We start from the raw sequence: 15,948 nt of genomic DNA on the forward strand, positions 1-15,948 counted from the left end.
AAGAAGCCTGTAATCATCAGAAACACATTTTAAACTATTTTTTCCCCAAACTTGGATGCCAGCACTTTAAAAACACTTAGGAATAATTTTTAATCAAGCACAGCAGTCAAAATTGATAAACTGAACCTGTATCAGAAGTCGTGTGGTATATTATTCCTTTAAAATTCTACACTGAACTCATTATCTTCTCCCATAGATGTTTTTTTTCTCTCTCTTTTTTTAAATTAGTGACAGTATCAGCCTCCCAGTTAACAGGTTTAAAATCACAGCCAGGGACTTCCCTGGTGGCGCGTTGGTTAAGAATCCGCCTGCCAATGCAGGGGACATGTGTTCGAGCCCTGGTCTGGGAAGATCCCACATGCTGTGGAGCAATTAAGCCCGTGCGTCACAACTACTGAGCCCGCGTGCTGCAACTACTGAAGCCTGCTCACCTAGAGTCCATGCTCCGCAACAAGAGAAGTCACCGCAATGAGAAGCCCTCGCGTGACAACAAAGAATAGCCCCCGCTCGCTGCAACTAGAGAAAACCCACACACAGCAACGAAGACCCAACACAGCCAAAAATAAATAAATTACTTAATAAATAAATAAATAAAACCACAGGCAGCCTTTATTAATCTCTGTCTTTGCCTGCTTTCATCTAATCATTTCCAAAGTACTCCTGATTCTAGGATCACAACATGAAGCAAAATAGATTTTTCTTAGACTTTGGGATTTCAAAGACCAGAAATTTTTCAAAAGGACTTTGAGGTTATAGAGTTACCTTTTTTTCTGGCCAGGTAATTGAGAGCAAGGGAATATTAGGTTGGAGTATATGAATTTGCTAATTTATGAGTCAAGAAATGGTCAAATATCAGCGATTTAAGAGGGGTCAACCTATTAGAGTCCTCTCCCCACAACTATCACCATATATTACCACCACAATGTCATGTAGGAAGAGCCATTTTAACACGAAAAAGTTAGGTAGGACACACTCTTAAAGGACAGTCTTTTAAATTGAATAAACTTAGCTTTATGAAGAACTCTCCACATGGTTATTATTTTTCATATTTCCCACTGACCAGTGAGAACCGTCACAGATCCACATGGGTCTAATTAATAACTCTTTAGTATTATCTGGACAAAGAAGAAAGCTTGGACTTTGGTGTCTGACAGTGGTCATGTCCTGGTTTTTCTACTTATAGGTTACAAGCTCTATGACAAATTAGACTTCCTAAACTTCAGCTTCTTTATGGGTTAATACCAAATACCTCTTGGAGAGGCAGTCTGGCACGAGTCAGGCATGTAAGGTTATGAGTCAAACATAAGGTTTTGAATCCTTACTGTGGCACTTACTGCCCCTAAGCCTTTGAGCAAGTGCATCAACTGGAATACTCAGGTCCCTCGTCTGCCAAATGGAGGGAATAATGCTCCATGATGGGGAGGATGGAGATAATACACTGTGTTCAGTTCCTAACAAATGATAAGTGCTCAATAAATGGTGGATGATATTATTATTACTATTGTTACTACTACTGTTTTTGTTGGGATAAATAAGATAATCTTTTAAAGTGCCTACTACAGGGACAGGTACCTAATAAGTAGTCATTAAATAATGGTTTCGGGCTTCCCTGGTGGCTCAGTGGTTGAGAGTCCGCCTGCCGATGCAGGGGACACGGGTTCGTGCCCCGGTCCGGGAAGATCCCACATGCCGCGGAGCGGCTGGGCCCGTGAGCCATGGCCGCTGAGCCTGCGCGTCCGGAGCCTGTGCTCCGCAACGGGAGAGGCCACAACAGTGAGAGCACCACGTACCGCAAAAAAATAAATAAATAAAATAAAATAAAATAAAATAAATAAATAACAGTTTCCTCTCTTCCAGAGACACCTAAAACTCAGTAGACAAGAAGGAACAAATCATCTTTCCCCACAAACCTGCTTTTCCTCCTGGTTTTTTGGTTTGTTTGTTTTTTGTTTTGTTTTGGCCACTCCAAGTGGCTTGCGGGATCTTAGTTCCCTGGCCAGGGACTGAACCCGGGTCCACAACAGTGAAAGCACCAAGTCCTAACCATTGAACCACCAGGGAATTCCCTTCCTCCTCATTATTTTATCAGTGAATGGCATCAACCAACCAGGCAGTCAGCCAGCTACCCATGATGTAATCCGAGAATCCTTGCCTCACCCTGCCTCTTCTTCAACTTTGACATTCACACAATCATCAAGTCTACCAATTCTAACTCCTGTATTTATTGAAAATCTGCACTCACTGACAGACCCCCTAGTTTAGGTCACTGTCAACTTTCATCTCATTTCCTCTAGCAGCTTTTTAAACTCCCTGCCTTCAGTTTTGACATCTGCTAGCAGATTCTTCACAGGGAGCTCAAAAGGATCTTATCAACAGGCTAATCTCATCATTATAATCCCCCTATAAAAACCATTCCAAAGGCTTCTGTTGGTATAAAGACCTTTCTCCTGGTCCACAAGGCCCTCCACTACCCAGTTCCTGTCTACTGCTCGGCTTTCACCTTCTGCCAGGCCCACCTGCATGGCCACAGCTAGTAGACCTGGGATGCAGCCGCAGGTACTCACAGGTGATGGGGATGATGTAGGTACTCAAGTACTTACAGGTGACGGGGAAGCAGGCATTCTCTAAGCAAGGGTTAGAGAATGGTGGAAAGGTAGGGACTGAAATAAACTATAAGTACATAGTTGATGAAAGGGGCAGCTTGGAATGCTGGTCTGTTTTCAGTAGAAAATAGAAACCAGGATTTTTAATGTAAAAATCTCCTGACAACCAATTTGTAACCTTTGCATTAGACCTAATGTGGTGAACTCCTAGATGAAAGATGTCTTATTTATCTTTACATTCCTAGAGCTTGATACATCACAAGTTCTCGGGAAATGTGTACTGAATAACGAGAGTTCTAGCACACGCTGATTTTATATAGACAAAATCTGGTGTTAACAATAGCTACAGTTACTGAGCCCTTACTGCATTCCAAGCACTATTAAGAGTTTCACGTGCAAAATCACACTTCATCTTCACAGAAAATAGGAGGGTCCCCTCCTCCCCCATTTTTGGGTGGAGAAATGAAGGCAGACAGGATAAGTCACTTTCTAGGTCAGAGCTAGTGACGGCAGGGGGGATGTTTATGTCCATTCAGATATCAGAGCCCACGATTTATATCTGACAGCCTTTTTCATCTGAGAAAGCAAGTACTATCAGACCATTTGGAGATACAGGTATTATTTGTAACACTTAACACTGATTTTTCAGTAAGTACGTTTGAAAACTTTATGTGGATCAAGTGTATGAAGGGAAAGAGTAAAAAGTGTTCCTAAAATGTTGCTATTTTGGCTGGTGGGGACTCAAATGGTAAAACGCACTGTCAGCTGCCGCGTGAATTTCCATGTCACAGCCCGTTTAAGTTAATGATAATTAATTCAGAAACAATTCATGCTTCCCCAGGCATCTTGCTACCCTGTAAATTCTAAAATCTCCACAAAGAAACTACAGGTTGAATGCCACCTCGAGCTGACTGGAATACTCTCATTTTTCTATTGTTGCCCTAAGGGTCAGAAATTACGTTTCATAATGAAAGACAACAGTAAAGACAAACACGGCAGACTGTGTGAAAAAACCTAAACATTTTGAAAAATTTTGAAAAGTCTAAATGTTCTTGAGGCTGCTGCACACGAAGTAGGTCTGTAATGACAGGGATCACTTGATACAGACTGCATGCACTGTTGCTAAGCAGTGTCATAGAGTGGGGCTAGAATGACGGGCACATCTGCTGGGGGCATTTCCTAGCAAGGTTATCTTGGGCTGCTGGCCAAGCCTTGGGATGATGCTTGTTCTCAAGACCCAGATGGTGTAACAACTGCCATTTTAATAGCTCCAAACCTGCGTTCAGAGGAAAGCTTTAAAGCACGTGTCCAGCAGAAGGTTTGCATACTGGGAGCAAGAAAGGTAAATTCTCTGACTGGCAACTGTCTGTGGAACTTACCAGGTAAACGCATATATTACCTTGCTGTTTATTTTATTATAATTTTTGCAAAGACAGAATATGAGAATATATCCTGCCACCGCCATCTCTTGCAGACTGCCGTTGCCTCTGCCGCAGTAAACTCCCAGGGAGCCCATCAGTATCCACTCTGGCCCCTGTCCAACCTGATCGCTACATTACAGCTACAGTTTAGAGTCACCTCCGAAAGGCCTCCATGGCTTCCCACTACCGTTAGCATAGAGTCCATCTCATCAGCGTGGCCTGGCCCCTGTCAACCACTCCAGTTTAGTTCCCATCTCACCAGTTCTGGCGACCGTGAACATTCAGAATTTCAGTTCCCCAAACTCCCGGAGGCTCTAAGGTTGCCCAGCTCCCTCCTTTGTTTCTTCTTTGCCCCACTGCCTGGTAGCGCCAGCTTCTTCAGATCTCAGTTCAGTTTTCACTGGGAGAGCCCTCCCTGATAAGGTCAAAGCCCCCTATTCTGTGCTCTCTTAGCACCAAGCGCCTCTAGTTTTAGCTTTTATCAAAGTTGAGATTTCAAGCTATATGTAACGTTACACGATGTCACTCTCCCATGAAGACTGTAAGCAACACAAGAAGAGAGACTATGTCTGTTTACCTTTGGTAGCATCTTCCCAGGAACTAGCACAGAGTGTAGCAACAGGCTGAACACAGGAATTTATAAGGTAAAGTCAAGCTTTAATTGTGATGGACAAAGAAGTGGGGCTTTTTTTCTTGAGTGCAGATTATATTAAACACTTGCAAAAAGATTCCAAAATGTGGAGAGACTACATTAAAAGTTCCTCGCATAGGATCATATTATAGTTCTTTAACAGAATCACAGAATTTCCAGTGTAGAGGTTACCTAGAATCAAATTTCTGATTTGGTTTCAGTTTGTGGATTGTCTATATTCTGTCTTCCCCTCTTTCTTCTTCCTCCTGTAATTTTTTAAAACATCTTTACTGAGATATAATTAACATATCATAACATCCATCCATCTAAAGTGTACAATACAATGGTTTTACCATTCAGAATTATACAAGTGTCATCACAATTGAAGTTTAGAGCATTTCATAATCTCTGAAAGAAAGCTTGTACCCATTAGGGTCACTTTCTATCCCCCAGTCATAGGCAACCACTAATTTACTTTCTGTCTCTATAGATTTTGGTTCTGTTTTTTTTTTTGGGGGGGGGTAACATCTGGCTTTTTATTGATTCAATCAATACATTGGGAATTTAGTAGCAAGTTAATGGCAACCACTTACAAAATCTGTTTTTCTACTTTTAAAATAAGCTGTCTTAAACAATCTACAGCAACCTAAAATCACAAGAACACACATGAGTGGCTGAAGCACTTCTGCTGTTATGTCTGTGGCAAGCTTATTAGTAATTTCCTAACAAGTCTTCTAGTGCAAAGTGCACATAATCATTTGGAACCTCCATTACCATATTTGGCTCTCAGTTTCCCCTATAAATAATGGTGCTTAAATGTAAGAATTTGAAGTAAAACTGGGCAGGTGTGCCCATATTAACAGAATTACCGTATGACCCAGCAGTTTTACTCCTAGGTACATACCCAAGAGAAATGAAAATACACATCACACAAGAACTTGTGCACAACTGTTTACAGCAGCATTATTAATAATAGCCCTATTAATAGGAGTGAAGCCATGCTGCAGATTTTGATTCTTATAGTATCATGTATCGGTACTTCTTTATCTTTCATTGCTAAATAATATTCTACTGTATGGATAGACCATATTTTACTTATTCATTCATCCATTGGTGGACATTTAGGTTGTTTCCATTTGGGGCCTATTATTAATAATGCTTCTTAGGAACAGACTTGACATCTCCTAGCCTCAGTACCTTATCAGTAAAGTAGGGCTAAAGACATGTGCATCATTGGGTTAAATAAGATAACCAGTATGAAAATGCCTGGCACAGCTTAGCTTCTTGAAATGTTTAGTTTCCTTCATTTTATGAAACATCGGTTTGGAGGTCTACATCACTTCATTTACCAATCTGAAAGGTAAATTTCAGTATCTACCTGTTTCTATGTTATAATTTTCTATATTGGAGTTCAAGGTTTAGGGAATGAAAATCACAAAGTTCAGATCCCAGTGTAACTCTCTTGCTGTCCCTTGACTTCAGTTTTGTTCTATATCTGTATCTCTCCGAGAAGCAGTACCGCATAGTGGTTTAGAGTGCAGCCTCCAGCCTCACAGTGCATGGACCTGGATCCTGGCTTCACCGGGTGATTATTTAGGCAACTTACTTAACATTTCAGTATCTCAGTTTCCTCATCTCTTAAATGGAGATAATACTAGTACTAACTTCATAGGATTGTTATGTGAATGATGTTAGAATAATGCCTGGCACACAGGCATTCAATAGATGCTATCTATTATCAGCAGTTGCATTTTGGGGTTTGAAAAACTTCACTTCAGTTTTCCAAGTTACACGTAATGCTTCACTCAGAACAGCTAATCCTCATCTGGCTGACGCTTAATGCTTTAATCAGCATAACATCATCATCATCATTAACAACAACTCCCCCTTACACAGTCATTCCGGGTACTCTGGCATGGTTCTACCTAGTACTTTATAGTTATTAACTCCTTTCTCTCACAATAACCTTTTGTTTCTTTCTCCCATTTTATAGATGCAAAAATTGAGGCACAGAGAGGTTAAGCTGTTTGCCTAAGGTTATATGGCTAGTAAATGGTGGAACCAGGATTTGAATCTAAGTAGAATGGCTCCAATCTTTGCACGCTTAATAATTTAGCTATACTGCCCCAAAAGAGTGTATTATATTAACACAGATATCCCCAGCATGATAAAAACATAGGTTTATACCCAAAAGATTAAAATACTTATTTTAGGGATTCATGCTCTTCTATGTCAAGATACCAGGGAGACAAGGACCCTTCAGGATGAGGTGCAGCTCTTCTAATTTCTAGTTTTGTGGTCTTTCACTAAGCAGCTTGAGATCTCATCTGTAAGTCAGTGATTAAATAACTCCTGCCCTACTTCTTACATAGGGTTATTTTGGGGATAAAATTGAATAAAATTATGAACTAATATCATGTTAGAAAAAATAGATATTAAAATATTTAAGCTAACGAGATAATAGGTGAGGCAGTTTTGCAAATTGCAAAGCTCTGTGCAAAAATTTTTTTTTAAGTTCCTTTCAAAAGGCTTAAAAAACAGTCTTAACAGGCTCTCACCTAGACTTCTGAAATAGATTCCAGACACTTCCCTGTCTCCAGTCTCTCACAATTGGAATCTATGCTTCACCAACCATCACCTGATCAGTTGTCTAAAAACAAGTCATTCTCCTTTCAAAAAATATTTTAGAGAAATCTAATATCTACTGAAGTTATTATAAACTCCTTGGCTGTGAATCTGGGGACTCCTGAGATATGGACGAAAGCCAATCATCACTGGACAGTGGAAATAAGCACTGGAATATATGTAAACTCATGGCTTAGTCTAGCTCGGAAAACAGGTAATCTTGGAGAAGCACTTTAATAGCCCTTTGGAGTATAGTTTCTCATAGGTAGCGCCTTGTATATATGTGTATCCATGTAGTTAAGGAGACATTTATTGAGCACTGAACATAAAAAGATGAATATGTTAATCTATAATTCAAAGCATACAGTCCCTTCAGTTGATTCTACTGTTCAACTTCTATCTGATGCTACTGTTCAACTTTGCACACTGTACATCACCCACACTGTTTGATTCACCTGGTGAACCCCTCAGTAGTCAATCGCTTTCTCATCTTTAAAGGTTCACCTTAAAGGCCAAGAGTCTAAGAAACCGTCCTTAATCCCTGAACGAGACGGTTTTCCTTTCACTTTTGAACTCCTGTAACATTTTTTTTCTCTCTCTTTAATACACTTCTGCCTGGTCTGATTTTCCAGGTACAAATTCTGTTATCCTCACTGATGCTTGAGGGTAAGCTGCTTAAGAGCAAGACCTGTGCTTTTCTCCTGGTCTCTCCTGTAGGGGCCAGCAGTGTCTGATGAGATATATGCTCCCACAGGAAGCAAGAAATTCAACCTTTAAAGGGTTAGAGCTTACTGTTTCCAACGGACATAAACTAAGGTAACAGGAGTCAAGGCCCATACAGATCACATGCTGTCCTCTGACGAGGTGCATCAGCAACCATCCTAGAACAGTGCAGCAAAGCAGGGGAGCTGGTGCCAAACTCATAACAGAAACAAGCAAATGACGACTAGTGATGAGGAACTGTTATTAATACAGTTGACCCTTAAACTACATTGGTTTGAACCATGTGGGTCCACTTACACACGGATTTTTTTCAATAGTAAATACAATAATACTACACAATCCGCCATCTGAGGTTGGTTGGAGCCGTGGATGTGGAGGAACCCAGAACACAGGGGGCCTTATAAGCTATACATGGATTTTCCACTGTGCAGGTCAGCATCCCTAACCAATGCATTTTTCAAGGGTCAACTGTACTTTATGATGAGACAGTAATGAATATGTTAGGTTGAGCCAGATGAAATTTTTACCCCAAGAACAGCAATTTCATGATTTAATATAATTTGCTAATTTATGCATTATCTATCTCCCTTCCCCCATCTACCCATGAATGAGTCTCCATGAAGGCACGCGTTCTGGTACATTTTGTTCCCTACTGTATCTCCAGTGCCTGGAACATAGTGTCATTTGGCAAATATTTTCTGAATTAATGCATGAACTTGCTAAGCACCAACTATGTACCTTATACTCTACTACATGTTTATACTTTATTGCCTATTTGTTTCTCATAACATCCTGGTCACTCCCATCCTTCAGATGAGTAAACTGAGGCTTGGTGAGGTCTAACTTGCTCAAGTTAGACACACTCTTAAGCAATGCTAGGCCACTTATATTTATATTTATGCTATAAAAGTTCAAATTTGGCTATCTTTCCTCAGTTGACTAGACCATGGATATTCTATTGGAAATGGTGACAAAGAAATTGTAGAATACCAAAAAGAGAAGGAGGTGGGGGGGGAGGGGAGAAAGAAAAATACCAGTCAATGGGTTTGGGGAAGCTTTTATTCTATTAAAATGCAGTATGAAAGAATCTAAACATTATCCTTAGTCTTTGAGGTCCTCTGCCTGAGGGTAGGGCTCTCCAATTATTTTGGCACTTGGAGCCCCATCACTGGTGTTGCCTTCTTGGGAACAGAGGGTGGATGACGGGTGGCTTTTGCCTGCAGCCTGTAAGTGAGCCTCTGTGGGACTACCTGCCTCTCCCAACAAGCAAGGGAGTGTTCTCACTCTTTTTACCATTTCCTCTGTGGATGAAATCAAGGGCCTCTACTTGCAAAGTCCTGTTGCTTTAAAAGATTTTTCCTTAATCTATCTTTGGAGAAACAGTGCCAAAAAGAACCAGTTAGTAGGGTTTTTAAATTTTTTTTTTTAATTAATTTATTTTTGGCTGCGTTGGGTCTTCATTGCTGCGCTCGGGCTTTTCTAGTTGCGGTGAGCGGGGGCTACTCTTCGTTACAGTGTGCGGGCTTCTCATTGCGGTGGCATCCCTTGTTGCGGAGCACGGGCTCTAGGCGTGTGGGCTTCAGTAGTTGCGGCACGTGGGCTCAGTAGTTGTGGCTCGTGGGCTCTAGAGCGCAGGCTCAGTAGTTGTGGCGCACGGGCTTAGTTGCTCCGCGGCTTGTGGGATCTTCCCGGACCAGGGCTCGAACCCGCGTCCACTGCGTTGGCAGGCGGATTCTTAACCACTGCACCAACAGGGAAGTCTCAGTAGTATTTTTAAATGAACGAAGGAGTTGGAGTTTGAAACTCGTTGATGCTCCTCATTCCTCTTTAGTGCAAAGATGCAGTTTGTCTTTTGGAAAGGGAACAGTGTAACTTTGGCACGTCTTGTTCAAGAACAATGGTCATAATCTGTTGGTCCCACTATTCTTGATGCCTCACATAGGGTTTGTGTAAGAGCGGACCATTATAATTTCCACTCTTGCCTAAATGTCCTTTTCCTTCAGCCTGAAAGAATCAGTTCATTTTCTAGGATATGGAATCTAAGCCAGTCCTGATATATATAAAAGTTGAAAGAAGATAAATGGATGATTTTTCAAACTCCCTGAAGTAAAATGAACAACTCTGTGCTGTCATAAAATCACAGTGACCCACCTAAGTGATTAATTCTTTGAGACTCATAAGATATTTTGAAACAGAGGGGGAAAAAAAGCCCACATTTCTTTCTAGAACTTGCAGGCTAACCCTGGAAGTGCTAGGCTGCAAAACAGAAAGGTAGATTATGAGCAAAGGCTTGGGAGTCAGACCGAATGAGATCAATCTCCAGGTCTAGAACATACTAGTGAGTGGCTTTTCGCAAGTTAGTTAACATCTCTAAGCAACCCTTCAGTTTCCACACACGTAAAAGAAAAATATCGCCACCCACAGCTGTGAGGATCAGAAAATGAATGTAGAACACAGGACAGCACGCGGTACCCAGTAAAAGTTCCATAAATATTAAATAACAAGATATGAAACGTTAGGACACATAAGGAGGAAGAGTTCTCTAAAACTGCCTCTCTCCTAATGCTCTAGCCCTTGGGTAAGTTTAAGTATCTTTTATTATGAACACAGGAATCCATTTAACATCTCTTTTCGTGCCTCTAGAACTAATTCAGCACCACCCTAGCCTTAAAGAAACCCAATATTAAACAAGATTTAAAAGAGATTGCTTCTTTAGTCCCAGACAGCACAATTCAAATATGAAGAAAGTAGGAGAATACACTGTTCTTTGGGTCATTTGCTATATGGAATAGCTTCCCCTGTCTCAGAGCTCAAGATTCCTAGAGAAGCAAACACAACTGATCCAAAATATATGCAGTTCATCCCTAAAAAGAACATTGGATGAAACACCCAGTATTCTCACCAGTTTGGAGCTTTCACTTTTAGGCAATTGTTTGATACAAGCTTCGAGACTGCTGTCTTCCTCACTGGTGCCACTCTGATCCTATGAGACATTAAAAAGAAAATGGCAAAGATGTCATTCTTCACTCGCACTGACTTGAACTGTAGTACAGATACTCAATCATAGTTGCTTGTTTTATTGTTGTAGTGGATATTGTTTCTTCTTTTCTTCCTTTCCAGTAGGTCTTTCCCCCCCCCCCCCATGGTATCTACAATAACCTGTTGCTCAGAGATACACCTTAGAGAAAGCTGATTCCTACTCTCCGCCCCAAGAGAAGGCCTGATTGCCTTAAGGCTACTCTTATTCTTTTTGCCAATGATTTTGTCAGGAATGGGTACGTGATCCAGTTCTGGTCAATGAGACACCAAGAGAGGTTTGCTGGACCTTCTGGAAAGGTCCTTCATAGATCTTAAAAGAACCACAAGAAGTCCCCATACCTCCCAAGTTAACAAGAGAGCATGAAGTGCAAATAGCCATGGGCAGCCATCCCACAACCAGAAGGAAAGCAGCCTGTGAATGACAGAGCAGAGGCAGAGATGGAAGAACTGGTTCTCTGATGACAAAATGGGGCCACTGGACCAACCAAACCTGAAGCCCAGCCTTATTCTTAGCAATCTTCTAAGGAGAGCTAATCTACTTACTTATTTTTTCAGTCAGTCTGAGTTAGCTGCTCGGTTTCCTCCAGCCAAAACTTTCTCAGACGTTTGTTTATCTTCTGCACAAGGTTAAACTGTTTGATGGGAGACTATGTTTATCTTGTTTATTTGTGAAACTCAGGTACCTAGCACCCTGCCTGGCACATGGAAAACACTTGATAAATACTGGCCGAACCAATAAATGCAGTACTTGCTTTCTTGATGACTTTTTTCCTGCGGATTCCTAAAAATATTTATTTAATGTAAATGAGACATCTGGTAATAATAAGCCACATTAAAATTCCAAAACACATTAGGCATCTCCTCAATTGAATTATGATATATTATAGTTACTTTCTTTGCTTTCTGAGGACACATAGAGGAGAATAAGGATAATAAATGGAGTATTTGCATTGTATTTATATGGATTTTTATTTTCAAACATCACCATCTGGGATTAGTACAAATTCAGGTGGGGTTGTTAGTAGAGAAATGGTTTTGATTTTGAGACATTAAATCTGGTAATTTAAGAAGTGCAAATTAAAGCAAAGATACAGCATTTTTTCATCTATCAAATGGACAAAAGAATAGAAAGATAACATTCAGTATTGATAACGTTGTAGGGAAACAGGAATTTTCACACACCATTGAAAAATGTAAATTAGCAAAATCTTTTCAGAAAAAAGCCCCATACATCATGTAGATATAAATGCAGGGAAAATAGGTGCAAGCACATAGAACAAACTTTTTAAGTTGCATATACTTCTGGAGGGTAGGACGAGGGATTAGGGAGTTTTTGCGTTAGTTATTTCTACAGTGTTCAATTATAGAAGAGTTAGTGTGTATTACTGCATGTTAAAAACAATAAAGGAGAGACACGAGAAATATCTAGAAGGAAAAAAATCCAAGAAAGTAAGTAGCATGGGCTTTAGAATTGGTCAGATCTGAACTCAAATCTCAACTTTGACATTAGAATTAGAATTATGAGATTTTCTGCAAATTACTTTCTAAATCTGAGTACAGTTGACCCTAATGTGAGGATTAGGGGCACAGATCCTCCCCACAGTTGAAAATCTGTGTCTAATTTATAGTTGGCCCTCTGTATCTGTGGTCCCTTGGCATCCAACCGCAGATTGGGTAGTACTGTAGTATTTACTATCGAAAGAAATCTGCATATAGGTGGATCCATACAGTTTAAACCATGTTTTACAAGGGTCAACTTGTGCTTGTTTCTAAAGTACAGATAAAAATATCAAATTAAAAATACTACCCCATCAGGTTGCCTTGAAGATTAATGCACTAACATGTAAAATGTCTATCAGCACACTAGGTACAGTTAATTTTGTTTCTAGCTTTTTGTTGAGACAAGTTCTTTGTCCATGACCTGTTTCATGTAGTCACCATAAAAAGGCTAAATAAGTGTGTACCACTGTGATCCCAATTCAAGGATGATAAAAATGATACATTCAAAATAACCTGTTAAAGAACTCCTAGCCAGTAAGAGGCGGATCCAGGATTCACAGCTAGGTAAGAGTACCATCAAAGGCCATGCTCTTGGTAACTATGCTCCAGGCCCTAAGTAAATGATTCTCTTGTTTCTCTCTTATTCTTTCTTTTCAGTACTCAGTGTTGGTAACTAATCTTATGGAAGACAGGATTCATAATCTTAAAAAAAAAAAAATCACTGTCATTAGACCATGGTTTTAACAAAAAGCATTTTAGCATTTGTTAACCAGAAAATTTCAGTAGATACATCCTCCTCTCCATGAATTTTGGGTAATCAAGAAATTACCATATAATATAAACATGCCGAAGTTAAAAAACAAAGCTTGAAAATATATAGATTTTCAGTGTTTTAGACAGTGGGTAAGTTCTAGAGACAGAAAAATTCTGAAGAAACAAATTATACTTTTAAAAATCAGTATATAATAGATGAAAAACCTTTAATGCCTTGATTACTTAGTGTGTCTAGTTCTGTAAGCTGTGGGAAGCCCTGAAGAGGCCCTGGGGAGGCTATGCTATCTCACTGGAGGATATAATGGAAACAATGCTTGTAACTGTAGCACTGGATTGTAAAACAAATCCACAGGTGGCTTCTCTAGTAACACTGCAAATGGCCAACTCCTCTGTCCCAGATGAGAGGAGCTTTTTCACCAGGATGGTGGTTAGCTGATGCCATTCATCTAATTAAATATATGTCTCCTTGGGGAAAGGAAAGTGATGTTTAAAAAATCAGAGAAGTCGTTACAGTTCTCAGCAAAGTGAGTAAAAGAGATGAGATCTTCTTGGTCTTTATAAAATGAATACAAAAGAGGGAAAGAAAAGAGCTGTTTGATGCTTTAACTTAGAAAATTTAAGAAAACATGGGGAAGGCAGTCTAGGTTACACATGATCTACAGATCCTTTAAGATCTGAATAAAAACAAAAAAAGAATACCCTTTACATCTACATCCACAGAATTTATCATACAAAGCCATGTCTCAAATGCCCCTTACTCCATAAATCCTTTCCTTCTTCTTAGCTGGAAGATGTCTCTTCTTCCTCTAAGCTTACCTAACAGTTTACCTGAATTCCTTATGTCACATACATCATCTCATTTGTATCCTAATTATGTATGTACAGAATTGATCTCCGTGATGAGATGGAAAGATGCCTGACACTGCCATCTGAGCCTCATTCATCTCCTTGGTCTGATTCATTTTTATATTCATCCTAGGTCTGTCTCATTTCAAAGTTGATGCTCTTTTTAACTGTACCTTGAGACCCTTCTAAAGCATTTCTTCTGTTTTTAGTTACTTGTTTAGTCTGAGATAGCTCCATAAGGAGGGTTTAAAGTCAAAATCTAGATGGAGAGAAGAGTCAGGTAAAAAGAAAGCTGGACTTGAAAGAGGTTAGCGATAATGTATTTACTTTCCTAGGAGAGCCAACGTTTATAAAAGAGTTTTCATGCTTAAATGAAGCACTGAACAAAAACAATGTGGGTTCTGTTCTGAGAACAGAATGGCTCATATATATAAAATACCCTGCTGACTAGAAGCTTAAAAAACAGGAATCAGTCAGATGGAAAGGGAAAAACAGGTCAGCAGGCATGATTTCCAAAGCACAATTGCATCATGGTGGTTTGAAGACCATCTGGCTGATGGACGGTGGCCCACTGACACCCAAGATGATTCAGCTAATCTGGATGGCTGGGTTCCCTTCCTCTGTTGCTGATCTTCAAACCACCTGTCCAAAGCTGCCAGCCCAGCCAAGGCTGCTCAAAGAGAATGACCTTTCCTCATGAAGACTGTGGTCAGTACATTCCACAGTGAATTACGCTTTACAGATGAATGAAAGGAAAAGGCATGGCTCATGATTGTACATTGAACACAGACTTTACCGCCTTCTCCCCCACAAAAGGACTGATAAGAAATGCTACTCAATCCCTACTGAGAAGTCTCTTCCAAACCCTCTGAAAGTTTTAAACTTCCTCTGCTGGGTTCCTCCAACATCTTCAACATAAAGTGGTAATAAATTTTATTTTATTTTTGTACTACTTTATTTTTTTCATACCCAGTATTTGTCTACAGTTTTCTCCAACTAGACAGTGAGAACGTTGACAGTAGGAATTTATGTTTTACTTGAGAGTAGGCTATAAATAAAAGTTAAATTAGTTAAGGATGTTATTGTGGTTTGGAAAAACACTTCTGATCAGATAAACATTCCATAATGTTGTTCCCTACCCTCTCTCCTCATTTAACATGACAAAAGAGTAAATACAACTGTTTTCCTTTTAAGATTTTACTAAGCAAAATTAATAACAAAAAACCCCCAGCAACTATACCTCTCTGACATAATTGAAAATTCTTTTTCAAAATAAAACTTATGTTGGTTTAAATTTTGTCATCCCCATATGTCGTAAAACCGACACTCTCTTCAAAAAACCACAAAATGGGGCTTCCCTGGTGGCGCAGTGGTTGAAAGTCCGCCTGCCGATGCAGGGGACACGGGTTCGTGCCCCGGTGCGGGAAGATCCCACATGCCACGGAGCAGCTGGGCCCGTGAGCCATGGCTACTGAGCCTGCGCGTCCGGAGCCTGTGCTCCGCAACGGGAGAGGCCACAACAGTGAGAGGCCGGCGTAACCACCCCCGCCCCGGCAAAAAAAAAAAAAAAAAAAATCACAAAATGATTTATTAGTTTCATTGCCAGCCTAAGTTCACAAATATTTCTTTCTGCAAAGTCATGTTTACTTGATGTGACAAATTAAATTTCTTTCTCCTACTCCCAATTATCAGCATATCTTCAAGGCTATTCAGAATTCCAGAAAGGCAATGCACAATTAAAGATAAAATGGAAATTATGCTAATAGGAATCCTTGGGTAATCAACC

The 15,948-nt window shown here is 40.0% G+C and overlaps 1 protein-coding gene across 1 annotated transcript in view; it reads right to left on the bottom strand.

Moving 5' to 3' along the window:
• Positions 1-15,948, bottom strand: part of PATJ (PATJ crumbs cell polarity complex component) — a 359,191-nt gene that overhangs the window by 84,644 nt on the left and 258,599 nt on the right. The window contains exon 31 of the mRNA XM_030870355.3: positions 10,906-10,986. Coding sequence (XP_030726215.2) covers positions 10,906-10,986 — 81 coding nt within the window. The remainder of the gene's footprint in view (positions 1-10,905; positions 10,987-15,948) is intronic.

The sequence above is a fragment of the Globicephala melas genome, chromosome 1, assembly GCF_963455315.2.
Source record: "Globicephala melas chromosome 1, mGloMel1.2, whole genome shotgun sequence".
NCBI classification, from domain to species: Eukaryota; Metazoa; Chordata; class Mammalia; order Artiodactyla; family Delphinidae; genus Globicephala; species Globicephala melas.